The sequence below is a fragment of the Rhea americana genome, unplaced genomic scaffold (assembly GCF_003343005.1).
Source record: "Rhea americana isolate MKP2758 unplaced genomic scaffold, rheAme1 scaffold_39, whole genome shotgun sequence".
Lineage (NCBI taxonomy): Eukaryota > Metazoa > Chordata > Aves > Rheiformes > Rheidae > Rhea > Rhea americana.
The window spans coordinates 3,715,746-3,732,604 of NW_028186523.1; the positions used below are offsets into that span (position 1 = coordinate 3,715,746).

The 16,859-nt window shown below is 41.8% G+C and overlaps 1 protein-coding gene across 1 annotated transcript; it reads left to right on the forward strand.

The window, feature by feature from the left end:
* Nucleotides 1-6,984: 6,984 nt before the first annotated feature.
* Nucleotides 6,985-11,186, forward strand: PENK (proenkephalin). Its single transcript, XM_085313514.1, has 3 exons — nt 6,985-7,281; nt 7,634-7,775; nt 10,204-11,186. Exons 2-3 carry the CDS (start codon nt 7,638-7,640, stop codon nt 10,867-10,869), a joined length of 804 nt encoding a protein of 267 aa, XP_085169640.1. The 5' UTR covers nt 6,985-7,281; nt 7,634-7,637; the 3' UTR covers nt 10,870-11,186.
* Nucleotides 11,187-16,859: the final 5,673 nt, after the last annotated feature.

Genomic DNA, 16,859 nt, shown 5'->3' on the forward strand with positions numbered 1-16,859 from the left:
GTGCTGCTTCCTCTAGAGGAAGGGGGAATACATGGCAATCAATAATAGAAAATACAGAGGAAGAAAAACACCTTGAGGAATGCTATAAGATACAAACAAGCTTAATTTTTAAAAATCTTAAAAATTGTGCTCATGCCCACTCTATCTCATCCTATACTCTTTTTCTATACCTGAAGTGAGGTTTCATTAACAGAAGTAGAAGAACAACTTATTTCTGCTAAAAAATATGTATTTTTATGCTATGAGATTCACATTACTTTATATTCTATGTCTTTTTTTCTGATTTGTTCATACACACTAATGTTTTCACCTTAAATGTATCTGCATACACCAGCTGAATTAAATCTTGGGGTACCAGTGTAGACAAGGGACACTCCAAAAGCAGTTCAAATCGCTAAGTTAGAAGTCTGAAATTAGGTGATATGAACTTGTCCTGTTGTACTTCCTCCTGGAGGTATAATGATGAATGAATTCCATCAAAGGCCACCTAATTTCCTCATATGCACCAATTACTTTGTCTAGCAAAGTGCTACAAGTAAGGTATTTTCAGATGACAACTGACAGCATTTACATTACAGAGAAGTGATGAATTCGAAGGATCAGCTGAGGTGACACAAAGTTTTTTGGCAGAACCAGAAAAGATAGTGCTGCTTTGTTGTGTGACAATGTCATTCTGACCATTTTCAGCTTAAGCACAAACTTTGCATTGTATCTCCAGATTAGCAGTGATTGCCACCTAGATTTTATGCATTTCCAAACTGATAAAGGAAAAAGGTAGGTATTGTGATAATAAGGCCACACAATAACGAAAATGTAAGCTGTAGCTGCAGTGTGGGTGAGAAGTCAAGCACAAGGCAATCTCCTCCAAAAGGCACATGCCACTCCAAAATAATGAAAATCTCTTGCTGCATCTATCATCTTCCCTTAACTATACGCTATCACTGTATGTTACCACCCAACGTGACAACTCTTTTGCTTCCAAAATCATTTAGGATCTTCTGTTCCCACATAAATTCAATCCTCAAGTTAAAGCTGGCCCTGGTCAGATTCATAGCCTCAGCTTTCATTAAATATTTTCAACAGTTTTTTACAAGAAAAGCAATAAGGGCTCAGCTGGCTGAGGTGGCTTGTTACTTTCTGGAGTGTTCAATTATGCAGCAGGAGAAACGAAATGACTTTCAAGCACAAAGCAAGCAACTTCAAAGAAAAAGAATGCAGACTGGTAAGCTGAGAAGGGAAAGGTCGGAGTTCAGTTTCCACATTTTTTAACAGAAATACAAAGAGGACAGAGGTACCAAACAATGGCCCAACAGAATGGGTTAAACATGTGTAAAATGAAAGAATGTGATGACAATAATGCTCCTTATTTTAGTTTCAAAGGATCTTAGGAAGTTTTCTTGCATCAGCATCTTCTTCCCACCTGGATGACGTGATTAATTAAACCTTCAGCTTTCCTTCCTACGAAAAACACTTTCTGGAACATGACTGACGTCCCAATCCACCTAAAGCAACTGAAAATGGTTTGCATCAAAAGAAAAAGGAACTTTCACGTGATGTTTGAGAAAATTCTAGGTGTTACGCACCTTTTGTACTGCATTTTTTGCATGAACATCATCTGTTTAGTATTTGAAATCCTGTATGGATTACTGCTGTGGCTGTAGTTAATCTAGAGTTAACTCCACTATAAATAAGCAAAGTTGCTGTTGCATCTGTGGAATTAAGCCCACCAACCAAGGTATGTCATAAGAGCGCAAGAGGCTCCATATGCTGTGGCTGTGGGCTCCACGCTACAGCCATAGATCCCTGTAAGGAAGACAGATTCCCAGTGTTGGATAAAGGATTTTCCAGGGGAAGTATGATGAAATAAAGTATGACCCTACTTGCTGTCTGAGTCACATCCGGGGAACTGCCTCAGTGCAAGAGCAGCAGAGGGACAGCACACAAGCCCCTTCACTGATCCCTTCATAGCCCTGCAAAGGCTCTGGAGAAGTCATTCTCAGACCATCGCAGGGGCAGAGAGGAGAGTGCTCAATGCTCAGCTTCAAATGCTCTCCATCGAACTGCTGAAGCAGCCACTGGCACCATCCTAAATTACGCTTCTGAGCTGCCCAGACTATGGGAATTTAAGTTACCCCTGCTTTTCCCGCAGCACCAACTGTGCTCCCGGAGGAGCACAAGGAACCCAGCCAGCCTTTACCCTGTCTGCATGTAAAGCATCAGGCACCTGCTCTTGAGTCTACAAAGGCAACTTGCTTCTAACACTGTGCTACAGCGTGATTACAGCACACCCCAACTGGGCAACAAAATACTAGCAGTGAAAACGTGAGACTGGAGCTGAGAGAAAAGCTCCATAAGTCTGCTGTTTTAATGTGAATAATGAGAAAAACGCTCCGGCTTGCACTCCAGACATATGACTTAGGCTCTGCTCGTTGTTTTTTTCTTAATATGACTGAAGTGATCAAAATATCCAATTTACAATTTTTTGCTAATCCTTCCACATATGCGTTAGACACTGCAATCCTTTTCACAGATGGAATCTAATACTTCCTTTGTAATTCACAGATGTGTTTTCTTAATTAAAAAATTAGAATAAATCACTTCAGTCATGTGGAGTAGGTATTGTTTCAAATAATAATCATTGTGTCCAAATTCCATCAGCATGTATTTTGCTACTGAGCACTCTGTTTTATTCTCCTGTTATTGCAAATATCCCTATCCTGGCTTTTGTTGAAAAGAGTAGCGTAACATTTGTTAGAATAAATACAGATTTTGAACAGTTTATTGCACTTAATCTGCAATTTCTACTTACTGCAGTTTGGGCCTGATTTCAAAATTAGTTGGGTGTACACATATAGATGAGCATCTATGAGGAAACAGAAAAGCATGCAATAATTGAATCTTCGTATCTCTCCGTAGAACAGTGTAAGTTTCTCTGCTCTATTCTCATTTTCAAGATTCTCTTATTTCCTTATTGCAACTAGATATTCACACATTTAGCCTTTTAAAAAGTGTATAATCTGTTTAAAGGTGAAAAAAATATTAAGATCCAGCTTTGGTTGAGATCAGAAGTTTAGCATTCCTGTTCTTCATACAAGATTATTTTCAATAGCTATGAACAGGCATGCCTGCATCACTGATTTGTTCCTTACTCCTTCATAACCTAAATAATACATCTATACATATCTCAAGGGATATATAGAGATATGGGAAGCATTGGAACATCTCTGTCCCATAAAGGTACATTGTGGACAATGTCATAATGACCACATAATTCAGTATTTCTCTATTACATTTCCTATCTACACACATTAAGCAGAATTTAATAAAGATATTTAAAAAGAAGCAATGTATATCTTGTGCGTCTCTAAATTATTTTGATGCTAAGTTTGGCACAGGGGGATGGACTTGCAATGCTGTTCTCAGATCTGATCTCAGCTACATACGTTCCAGTAAAAAAATAAGCCCATTTAAACTGAACTAAATGGAACCTGACTGTTTGGTCTTATGAAATGCAGTGACCTTTTGCACTGAGCTGAAGAAAACAATCAACATAGCATGCTGTTTTATATTCCTCATTCTGATTCCATCAAAAAGGCTCTGTGTTACGAGAGGAGTTGCTTGGGGTGCTACCAGCATGCTTATTTCACATTTCTGTAAATTTATCTTCATTTAATGATTTTGTAGCAACTCGATTAGCATGATGAGCATAGTTTGGAAAGGAAAGCTGTTCTTGGGTGAAGATACTGACGTGAAATTCAAGAGAGAGAGGTTTCATATCTAACTCTGCTACTCACTTTCTGTGTGACTTTGCAAAGTTATTCAAATTATGTGGCTCATTTCTGTATCAGTAAAGTGAAGATGATTTCATCTTCTCTTTACCTTTTCCTAGATTAAGAGTGGGACTCTGGACAAGCCCTAGAACACCAAGGTCCCAGGGGTGCAAGCACTACTGTAATAAAAACAATTTTCTTTTGTCTGGTATATTTAGATGACAGACAGAAAACAGTTGTTGCTTGAGATAATTCTGGATTATATGAAAGCCAAAGTTTTTATCAGCACCAGGATACACTTATTACCAAATTAGCAGGGAGCAACAAGTTTTCATTTTTACTGCTGTGAAAAGTGTTCTTTTCTTTTTATGCCTTGTTTGTTTGTGCCTCCTCTATGTCCTCTATGGCTGAGGAACTATTATCTGCTCCTCTTACAGTGAGTAATTTTTGTTATGTAGTTTTTGCTAATGTATCATTTTGTCCAAGGATTCAAAACTGTCCTATTTTTCAGCTTCTCTCTGCAAAGTATTCACTTTCTCCACACAGAATTGAATTCAGACTGGGAATGGCAGAAATTTCACCTGAAACTGAAGAAAAGTGACCTTTTGAAGAAAATATCTTCTTTTTTTAATTACTCCTCCTCTGTACTGTTAGTCACCCTCTGTGAATGTTAGCATCCTTCAGGAGGAAGAAGAAAAATCTGTGAGATAGGTAAGAGCAGAAGTCATCCAAGTAGGAAAGGCTACATCTAGTGGGAAAAGGGTAAAATAAAAGTCTAGTTGGGACATTCCTCCTGCTCCCCACACTCCCAGCCTCTGGCAGTTCTGGCACAAATGCATACATGAGGACTTAGGATAAGAAACTGTAATAGAAAAGAACCAGTCTCAAACAACAGAGAATCTGGAAAAGCAGATAAATTAAGGAACGGGGGACATATATAGTGCTTTCAATAGCCATGTATGAGTATCTTCTGCCCAATGTGGCTGTGTGCAGATTTCTCCTCTCTCCCTTATGGGCTCTCTGCACCTCCGCATTTCACACCCAGTCTGTCTTTCTCTGTTCTCCTTCTCCTTGGTTCCCAACAATGGCCATAAGAGCAAGAAAAACCCTCTCCATCACTCCTTTTCTAGACAGAATTTTATGTGCCTTTTATTTTGTCCATTTAATACACACTGTTCTTTCCTCTTTCTGTGCCTTTTTCCATTAGAGTTGGATTATCTACAGGGATTACCTGCTCCTCTGTACATAGTGAGATTCTGGTGTTGGCTAGGTTTTCATCACTACCAGATTAAATACAGTGAGTAACATTCAACAGAGTAATGAAGGACAAGGAAGAGCATGTAGCTGTGTGGGCAGGCTGAGCGTGGACATTTGTATGCAACCTATGAAGGCAGGAGCCCGTCAGCACAGGAGATGTGGGATGTACACTGCAGGAGGAATAAGCACCATGCTGACTGTACCCACAGCACCATGCTGACCCCAAGCCAATAAATGGCTGCATGGCTGAAGGTCAGTAACAGAGGGTCGGTAATCGACCCAGAGGATTTCTCTGATGAAGTCCAGGACAAAAGGCTCTCTTTGTAAAGAGCCTCCTTAGAGGCACTGAATGTATCACCCCCAGAGTTAGTCAATGCCTCCCTGACCACCCTACCCGGCCAAGAAGGCTGAGACTTTCCTTCCCAGGAGAAGGCTGTGAATGAACAAGAGAGCATTCCTGCTGACTCAGTGGTATGGCAATTAGCTCCTCACTCCAGATACAGATTCCTCGCATGTTAACATAAATACACCCACAACAATGATTTTTAAAATGTCTACCACTTCTCTTGAGGTTTCACTTACGAAGCTGGATGATATTACTGGATAAACAGAGGGCCTAATTCTCCTCTCACATGCACTGATCCATACACAAGAGCTACATCTGTGGCTTAAATGGATATATTTCTGACAATCCAGACATCCATTTGAGCCTCTTCAATCTGAGTCAGATTGCTGATGTAAAGACTAACAAGTGGCAGAAAATGCAATTTCCATACAGCACTAGTACTAGATTTCATGTTAGTTCTGAAGGGTAAAGATCTGGCTGTATCTCAGTCACAAGATGACTGTGAGACACCAATGTACTGCAGCATTAGAAACAGTAAATGAGATCAAAGGAGATATAAACTGAGGTGTCTTCCTCCTCCAGGGGACATAATAATGTATTAATGCCCTAATGAAATTTTAACTGAAATACTATGCACAGTTCCCAACACTCATGCTGAAAAATGGCAAATTCCAAGTGTGACAAATGCTGAGAACACTTAGATGACTAGAGCCCAACTCAAGACAGAAAGCTGAAGAGCATGACTTGTTCAGTTCAGCAAAATGAAGGCTGAGAAGGAAAACAATTACACCCTGGAAACACAGGAGGGGAAAAAGTGTTCTTTGAACTGAAGGATAGTACTGAGAGAAGGACAAATAAATATAAACCAACTAGAAATACTTTCAGGCTGAAAATTAGAAGATACCTCCTGACAATCAGAGATGAGGCTTAGCACAGCTACGCTATGACCGTTTACGAACGGGAGGTGCTGGGGATCTGTGCCACTGCTCTAAGCCTGCTCCTCCGGGGTATCAAATCGAGCAGAGGAGCAACACGGCCAAGCTGCTGGGCTGAGGATCTTCTGGAGCTACTTGGGATTTTGCCTCTGCCTGGTTCCTTCATGTGTGCTTTCTGTGTCACGAAAAATGTCAAAACAAGGCAGAACTCTCCATATTTATGAAACCTTAATATTTTAAAATCAGAAATCTTTTCCTTCTCCTTACTCTAGCAAAACTTGCTTCCCCATGTGCAGTGTTTCACATGTGAGGCCAGGGGAGGGAGGTCAGGCGAATGCATCAAAGCCTTCAGTGAGTATTTCCTCAAAAGCTTAAACACTGGTGGTTTCGGCAGGGCAACAGAGAGGGCAGGGGTAAAAAGTAATAGTAATAAAAAGGAAATGGCAAGCGACGGCTCCTCCATGCCCCTCGCCCGCCCCTTGCAGCCTGTCCCCGGGGAGCCCCCGCGCCGCCCGGCCCCCTCTGTCTCATCACTCGCCCAGTCGCAGTCACCCGTGGCGGGGCCGGGGCGTCCACGAGGGGATTTCGTCGGCGCTGCGTCAGCTGGAGCCCGCCGGCGATTGGGGGAGGCTTCGCTTTGCCCGATTTCACTAATTATAAAGTGGCTCCCGCCGCCTCCCCGCTCCGACTCCGCAGCGGCGCTGCCGGCCCGCAGGCTCCCGCCGCCGCCGCGCTCCGCTCGGCCCCGGCCGCCCCAGCCCTTCGGCTCCTCTAAGATTTACCGGAGCTGATAACCGCCGCGGGCTATCTTTCCTCCCTTCCCCCGCGTTATTTCCTCCCCCCCCTCCCCCGCCGGAGTTTCTCCGGCGGCGCAGGCTGCTTCGCCTTTCGATAAATAGCGGAGGCGCGGACCGGACCCCGGCAAGGCGCCGCTCGCTCCCGAGGACCCGCAGCGCGTCGAGCAAGCCCGTGTGTGAGTGCGCTGCCCCGACGGGGCGGCTGGCGGGGACGGGGTGCCGCCGGCGAGCCGCTGGGGCTGCGGCCCTGCGCGCCGAAGCGGCGTCTCGTTGCAAGCTTCGCTGTCGCGCCGGGTGGCTACGGGGGGGCCGCGAGCGGGGACACGCTCCGCTGCGGGTCTGTGAGCTAGGTCTGCGGCCGTGCAGATCGCACGGGCGGCCAGTGCAAGCGCCTTGGCTCCGAAAGCGCGCGAGTTAAGCGGAGCTGCCCGTGACCGCGGACTCGGCTCAAGCGGCCGGCGCCGCGCACCCGCGGGCAGCCGCGGGGGCGGGCAGGGCGGCGGCCGGCGCTGACCTCCTCTCTTGCAGCCCCATGGCGCGGCTCCTGAGGCTCGGCTGCTCGCTGCTGGCGCTCGGCGCCTGCCTGCTCCTGCGGGCGCGGGCCGACTGCGGCCGCGACTGCGCCGCCTGCGCCTACCGCCTCGGACCCCGCGCCGACGTCCACCCCCTGGTAAGCGGCCGCGGGGAGCGGGCGGCCGGGGCGCGCTGACCCGCGTCACCCCTCGCGGTTTTCCGGCTGAAAAAGTGCGAAAGACATCTGCCCGAAAACTTGGCGGGCGCTCACAGCAAAGTCTGGTTCAAGCACGGCTTGAGTAGCAGTGCCTCCCCCTGCCCTTTTGGCGTTCACCGTAAAATATATTCCTTTCAGGTTTAGGCAGATCGTGCTAAGAAACCTCCCGAATGCAGCTTTTTTTCATCTGTAATTTTAAGGACATTGAAAGTATTTAAAAATATGCCCGCAGGGCAAATCACTTGAAATTTAAGCGTCAGGGCCAGTGAAATGCTGGGATGCCTGAGCCCTCCCTGAAGAAGGTGGCAACTGAGGCTGCCGAGCCCTTGGCCACGGGCCAGCAGTACCTTGCAGTTTCTGATCTCAAATATCTGTGTAATCAGGCGTCACGCTGGCAGCAGGTCTAGTTGTCCCAAAAAAGTTTTGTTCCTAAGATGGCATCGGCTATTTGAGAACATGCAAAATGAAGCACTGGACCCAATTCTATGCAGAACTAGGAATCACTGAATACCTCTACTTAACACAAAAGCAAGGACTCGCTGTTAACCACAGCGGGTTCAGAAGAACGGCATTCTTTGGATAGCTGGCAAAAAAAATCAAAGTTCAGTGTGCTCCTATTTACATTAGCTTTCAATCATATTTCAGCTTCAGTGTTAACTGTTTACTAGGAAAAAAAAAGTGGTGGTTTGATTTTCTGCGGGGAGGCATATGTGCTTTTCAGAGTAGATGTTGAGTAGTGTGTCTATATTAACATTCTTTCTTGTACATCTTCAGGAGTTACTCAAGAAAGAATTATTATATCCCATTCAGTAACAACATTTAACAGTTGAAATAAGAAAAGAAGCAAAGTGCCATACCACATATTTTTTATAATATACAGTTTTTTAAAAACAGATGTTTCTAGAAACTAGCATCTAGCAAAGCTGCTTGATTTTATTTTATTGTATCTGTAAGCTGTAAGCAAATCATTCATACATATGAGGTGACATGTTCATTTGAACGTAGGAGGTTGCTTAAACCAATCGAGATGGAAAGAGAAAGGAAAAAAAAAATCTCTTGTGGTTTAGCGTGATTTCCAAATCAGATTGAAGTTGAGGCATGTTCTCTTCATGGCATAACTATACTATATAGCAGTAAATGTGTAGCACCAGTTAAAATAGATAAACTGTTATTGTGTTGCAAAATATATAAATACCTTTCATTGTCTTGTGTTCAGTAGTAGGGGAATCATGTCATAGATATATGTACATTTCTCAAGGTAATATAGAGCTCAACAGATCGGTGAGGCCGGAGGTTGTGAGCTGGTCAGCTACCTACTATAACAAACTGTGCTGTGACTTAATCTCACACTTCTGGAGCACATTAAGATCCTTAGGAAACATAATCCATATGACAAAATAAATGTTTATGTCACAGAAGATACTAATTAATTATTGTGGTGTGAAAACCCCAGGCAAGAAGAGAAAACACTGGAGTCACCTTTTCATGACTTGAGAGTGTGATTTCACAAGAAATAAATTCCCATGGCACAGTAGGGGTAATAGTAGCTAATATGCATTCTTTATCTTCATGTGACAAGTTATAAGATATGCATACTGGTATTGAAAACTTAATTTATGTTTCAGCCTAAAAAATTGTCTTTATCAGTCAGGTGCAACACAGGTTGGGATTTTTTCCCTCTTTCTGGTGGTCACTACTTTGTATAACAAACTAGGAAAAAAAAAGTTTGATCCTACCTAAGAAAAACGGTATTTTTATGTTGGAATTGGTGTAGATTTTAAAGATTTATTCCATGAAGACAAAAAAATAGAAATATTTAGAGCCTTTAGAGCCATGCAGTGTAGCAAAGATACTAACCAGCACAGTACAGCTGTCTTCTTTGCAACAATACTCTCTTTTGATGTTCCTAGTAATCTTTTCTGAAAATTTATTAATGTTACTTTTAATTATGAAGATCCAGTACACTTCTACACTTTCACTATGAAACCAACAGCAACTGCTTTTTAACTTCCTGTCAATAATTACAGGACTTCATAGGAATGCACCCAAGCAAGAAGGGAAGTACAGAAGCCGGGTGTGTGGTGTTTTTAAAATAGGACCATAGGGCCTGGCATGAGGGATAGGACTCATGATCTGTCTTGTCTAGTGTTCTGTCTCTTAGAGTGGATATAGCCATCTATTTACAGAAGAATACAAAAAACTTCAAAATAAACAGTTATGAAACAAGCTGTTCATGATAGGCAGTCCTTCCAGCCCACCAGTGCAAAAGGCTCGCTCATGGCCTTTTGAAAACAAGAAAAGCTAAGACAAGATGACAGTGAAGTACATATTATTAAATCATTCTTAGTAAACCACATCCATTTTTCAGGCATGTACACTAGAATGTGAAGGAAAGCTGCCTTCTGCCAAAGTCTGGGAGACCTGCAAGGAGGTTCTGCAGCTGACAAAACTGGATCTTTCTGAGGACGGCAGCATTGCTCCTGGAGACAAGAAGGAGCTGGATGAGAACCATTTGCTTGCAAAGAAGTATGGAGGCTTCATGAAAAGATATGGGGGGTTCATGAAGAAAATGGATGAGCTCTATCGGGTGGAACCAGAGGAGGAAGCTAATGGAGGAGAGATCCTGGCTAAGAGGTATGGAGGATTTATGAAGAAAGACTCAAATGATGATGCCCTGGCTAATTCCTCTGATCTCCTGAAGGAGCTTCTAGGAACAGGGGATAACCCTGAAGTTGGACATTATCGAGAAATAAATGAAAACGACGGAGACATCAGCAAAAGATATGGAGGTTTCATGAGAAGTGTAAAGCGCAGTCCGGAATTGGAAGATGAAGCCAAAGAGCTGCAGAAGAGATATGGTGGTTTCATGAGAAGAGTGGGCAGGCCAGAATGGTGGCTGGATTACCAGAAACGATACGGTGGGTTTCTTAAGCGCTTTGCTGATTCTATTCTCCCTTCAGAAGAAGACGGGGAAAATTATTCCAAAGAGATCCCAGAGATGGAAAAAAGATATGGCGGATTTATGAGATTTTAGTACCTTCCCCTTTTATCCCTTTTGTCCTAAATGAGAGAGACTGCCTTATTGGTCATAACTTATTGTAATGTGTTGCTTGTACTGTACAGTTTTTTACTGTCCTAGTAAATGATGCAACCTGCAATCTATTGTTTAAGGTTCTGTATTCTTTTAAGACAAATAACTACTTCTGGTTTAGTCAAGTTCAAGTCTGTATTGTAGTTCCATGCTAAAACTATTTTGATTACTGTATTCATTTTCTTTAAACAGGACATCTACATCTACAGTAGAATTGTGTAACTGTATATACAATAAATTCTTCGTCCTAACTGCATAAATATTGAAATGCTTGTTATTTTCTACCAGTCATTTAATCAAATCATATCATGTTTTCTTGACACTAAACAATTACAGTAACATTGCCAAACTCTTTTCTCCATAATTACAGAATTTGTACTGCACACACAACAGCTGAATTAGATTTTTCTTTATTTTTTTTCAGTTTCTTAAAATACTAGAGTAATGAATATACTCTAAAGAGGATATAACTACATCTGCTTTGACTGTTCTTATTTTAACCAATTAGCAGAATCAATATTTAAAGCCTAAATTTATAATTGATTGTATTTAGACAATTCCCATGAAGAAATACATGAGAGTATTTCACTTAAAACATTAAAATTGTCTCTCCAGTGCACAACACAGTGTCCCGTCTTAGTTGTACTTTTTACATCCACCCAAAATAGAGTTGTACAGTTGGACTTTAAGTTATAAACACTAACTGAAAAAGCAGTAAGTTAGGTTTTGCAAAATAAACGGACCATCAAAAACTGCATTAAAAATTTCACAAATCCAATTTTGCAGAGCATCTGATAAATGATTTTTCATGGAACAGCTTTATGTCTGACTCCTCAGCTGTATGAATCACCTCAGCACTACTGAAATTCAGGAAGCTCTGCCAGTCAGTACTGTTTGAAACCAAGGGTTGTAGACAAACAACAAAGGTAAATCTGAGAACAAGTAGAAAACTCCTCACTAACATGATAGATCGTTTGGCGCTTACGTGGATGGCCCCTTTGATAGTTCTGTGTGACTATCCTCGCACCCTCCGAAAGCAGTTGTTTGTAAGCACTCTTCTCCCACATGCTGGTACCTGTTGCTTCCAACCTACAGTAACATGATGGCAAACACTTGAGCCACTGGCACTGGCAAAAATTTCAGGACATATGAGCAAGATTTACAAAATTACAGATTTAGTATTTGATGTTCCTGAGGTCAAAGTCCTCAAAGCTGTTTAGATACCTAAGTATAACTAGTTCATGGCAGCTAGCTGTCTAACTGCATCTGTAGCTCTGGCTTGAGGATTTGTCTTAAGGACTTAACGGTTGCCCAGGTGCCGAGTAGGTTATTGAAGCCTATTTGAATTTTGCGTAGTAATATCTATTGACACAAAGGGCATCTTGAGGGTCTGACTGTAACTTCAAGTCAATGGGATCTTCTGGGTTCATAGGACCTACTAAAAAATCAGGCTCACTAGTTAGGCATTTAAATACGGACTGAAAAGCCTAACCACATACAATTAGTTGTGATGATTTCTGGCTTGGCCCTGAAAGGATGATATAAATGACTTGAAAAGGCCAAAATTCTGCTAAATATATACCTGACAAAATGCAAGACATTCATTTTTCTTCAGCAAAAAGTAGGTCACCTGTTTTCCTGTTCCTGCTGTACAACAGGATGATACCAAATTTTAAAAGATAAAAACTACAGATGTCTGTCCAAACCCTGTAGCCTCCTCAGGGTTCCCTATCATTTTCCCTTCAAGCTCACCAACCACAGGAAAACTCTTTGTTCCGTTCTTACTCCACAATATCACCTGCCCACTAGTAGATGCAGTGCACCAAATGGGCTCCAGAAATACATCATCCTGCTTAGTTTCACCCAAAAGGAAGACAGAAAGAGGTTGAGAGTCTGATGAGAGTCTGAGGTTGTTCTTCAATGCAGACCAGAGCAGGGGAAGTGGGAATGATCAGCAGATTTGCTTCAAAAGCACACTCCAGATCCAAACTAAAATAACATAGTTTCACCTTTAATCTTCAACATCTATTCACTTCTTTTCCCTAAAACTTATTTACCTCTACTTCAGTCAAGAGAAAGTCTTGCTAGTCCTCTAACTAAAATAAACATTGCTGCACTTTTTTTGATGATGCAAAAGTCAAAGGGTTTACCTGTTATTGTCACCCATCCTTCAGAGTTAACACACTTTTTTTGATTTAGTTAGGAAGAAAATTCCCAACAGTCTGGTATATTTTGCAGAATGGAGTGTTTTGATCTACTGAACCTTATAATTCATAATAATTTATATAGTGAAAAGGACCATCTAACTGGGATATATACATGCAGCCCAATATAGAAGTGAAAAACAAGGAAAGGGGAGGAGTAAGGAGTCTCTTCTCAGACTTTCCAGGCATGTGGCAATGTACATGGATGAGGGGAAGAGACTTTAACTGTCTGAATAATAGAGCAAAGCTGAGTAGTCTTCATTTCTTCCTTTATAATTTAAAACATTTCTGAACAATCATAAATTATCTTACTTTAATAATTATAATCTAAAAGATGCGAAATAGAATAAGATGTAATTCCTTCTGTTATCATGGAATTTCTTATCTTACAGCTTTCCGTTATGCCATTGCCAAGGGCTATCTAACACTAAAGCATTCTAACATTTGCAGTAATTAACATTTCAGGTAGAATCAGCTCAAAATGCTCCAGTGAAACATGCAAGGTTTACTGAAGTCCCCTTTATGAAACCATGACTGAAAACAAATATTAAAGATAGGGTCTGCTGAGAGATGTAGAAAGACATCTTACTATAGGTTAAAGTTCTGAGAATGTCCTCTAAATTTCTCCTCACAATACATTCCTGGAACTGTCATTTCATGAGCAAGGTTATAATGGTGGAATTCAGCATCTTGCAAAGAAGCAGCAGGGCAAAAAGCAGGATCACAACTCTGGCCATTAGGAGAGTAAACTTTGGCCTCTTCAAGGGGTTAGAGCCCTAGAAGGAAGAGGGGTCCAAGAGAGCTGGTTAATGTTCAAGTCTCACTTCCTCCAAGCTAAAGAGCACTGCATCCGTATGAGTAAGAAGTCCAGCAAAGCGAATAGGAGACCTGCATGAGAGAACACAGAGCTCCCGGCAAAACTCAAACAGGAAAAGGGTGCGTACAGCAGGTAGAAGAACAGACAGGCCACTTGGAAGGAACATAGGGACATTTTTCCGAGCATGCAGAGATGGGACTAGGAAGGCCAAAGCCCATTTAGAATTTAATCTGGCAAAGACAGCAACAAAAGACTAGGGAGAATGTGGGCCTGCTGCTGAATGAGACAGAGGCCTGCTAACAAAGGATACAGAGATGGTAGAGATACTAAATGCCTTGTTTGTTTCAGTCTTTACTGCTAAAACCAGCCTTCAGGAATCCCAGACCCTGGAGACAAAAGAAGAAGTCTGGAAAAAAGGAAGACTTTCCCTTGGTGGAGGAGAATTGAGTGAGAGATCATTTAAGCAAACTCCCACAAATCTATGGGCATACATGGATGAGATACACCCACATGTGCACAGGGAGCTAGCAGATATCATTGTTAGGCCACTGTCAGTCACCTTTGAAAAGTCCTGGATATCAGGATAGGTGCCTGAGAACTGGAAGAAAGCTAGTGTCACTCGAGTGACAATGGCAAGAAGGAGAACTCAAGGAAACACAGGCCTGTCAGCCTCATCTCCATCCCTGGAGTAGCCAGCATGGATTCACCAAGGGGAAATCCTGCTTAACCAATCTGATAGCCTTCTCTGATGGAATGACTGGCTGGGTAGATGAGGGGAGAGTAGCGGACATTGTGTACCTTGACTTCAGCAAGGCTTTTGACACTGTATCCCATAACAGCCTCCTAGGGCTGACTTGCTGGAAAGCAGCTCTGAGAAGGACCTGGGAGTGCTGGTGGATGACAAGTTGACCATGAGCCAGCCATGTGCCCTTGTGGCAGAGAAGGCCAATGGTATCCTGGGGTTCATTAGGAAGACTGTTGCCAGCAGGTCGAGGGAGGTGATCCTGCCCCTCTACTCAGCCCTGGTGAGGCCACATCTTGAGTACTGTGCCTATTCTGGGCTTCCCAGTACAAGAGAGACATAATGGAGCTACTGGAGAGAGTCCAGTTTAGGGCTAGTAAAATTGTTACGGAATTGGAGTGTCTTTCTTGTGAGGAAAGGCTGAGAAAGCTGGAGAAGAGAAGACTGAGGGGGGATTTTATCAATATATATATAAGTATCTGAAGGGAGGGTGTCAAGAGGATGGAACCAACCTCTTTTCAGTGGTGCCCAGAGACAGGATAAGAGGCAATGGGCCCAAAATGAAACACAGGAAGTTCTATCTGAACATGAGGAAAAATCTTCTTTACTGTGAGGGTAACAGAGACTGGAACAGGTTGCCTGGAGAGACTGTGGAGTTTCCATCCTTCGAAATACTCAAAAGCCATCTGGACACAATCCTAGGCAATGCACTCTAGATGACCATGCTTAAGCAGAAGGGTTGGATTAGATGATCTTCAGAGGTCCCTTTCAACCTCAGTCATTCTGTGATTCTGTGATTATGAAGAGAGTTGTATTGCTTTATGGAAATAAAAGTAGAAAAGAGGAAAGTCTGGAGTCTGGAAAGAGAATTCCAAGAATATTCTAAAGGAAGAAATGTCACCCTGAGACCAACAAAACTAACCTAAATTTTCTTCCTCTGTCTTTTATCATTGCTCTTGGCATCTTCACAGAGTACTTAGTATTTCAGAGTATGATCACACATGATATCATTGGTTTGAACACTAAACAGTGGTTAGTAGTACTGAACAGAAACTGAATATGAACAAATGGTGGGCAGGTCTAGACCAGTCAAAAAGATTAGCGCCTCTGCATTAGGAACACAAGAAAGAGAAAGATGGTCTCGTTGAGACTGAGACAAGGATGAGTTGGGCTTTGTAATAGAAACTAATTAGAAGAAGGAAGCGGGAAAAAAAGGATTTCCTGAATTAAATGAATTTCACAGAGGGGAGCAAATCGTAAGGGAGAGATAAGTCAATGAACAGAATGATTTCTGAGTACAAAACAGCATGCAGCTGGAGCTCTGCCTTAAAACCTAAGTTTGAATCTTAATATGATAAGGGAAAGTCACAATGCCATTCCTATCTCTTTTTTTGTGCCTTCGCAGATGATATATTTTATGAACTAGGAGCAGCATAACTTTGAACTTCCTGGCTTTTACCTGGTAAATTAAATTTAATATGCAGTATGATTTACAATAAATATAAATAACTCCAAAACATTGTTATAATAATTACTTCATGATTACTTATAATTATTATAATTTACTTTGTAATTGTTTATAATTTTATCACAAAAACAATTATAACATAAATGTTAACTGTTTCAGATAATGTTTCCCAAGATAGAAACTTCATAAGAACAGAAGCATGTTCTAATTAATATACTGAAATATATATATTATTAAGCTGTGACTAACATAGACTCTAAATATGCACTGACTCATTTTAATTTGGAAAGTTAGTTCAAAAGTTAATTCAAAAACCAAACTTCAATATATGGTGTATAAGGGCCTCCCTAACACTAAGGATGGCTTTGGATGCCTACTTGTAAGACAAAGTAATAAATTCACAGAATACCTCTTATTCAGCACAATTTATGTATATTATGTATACATTTCAACACCACAGAAACTTCCCCTAAAACTGTCTTCCTCAGGAACTAGAGAGCTCAGCTGGGCACAAACAGCAAGATTCCTCATCATGCTGCAAGGAACATCTCAGAATTTGCAACTTCAAAGGCAAATATTTCTTAAGTTTCTTAGTCCTAGCTTGCTTTCAGTATAAAGAAATACCTGATATGAGTTATTTGGCCCAGGTAATGCATTTCCCAGGCATTCTGGGACAACGCTGAGGAGCGTACCACATGTCTG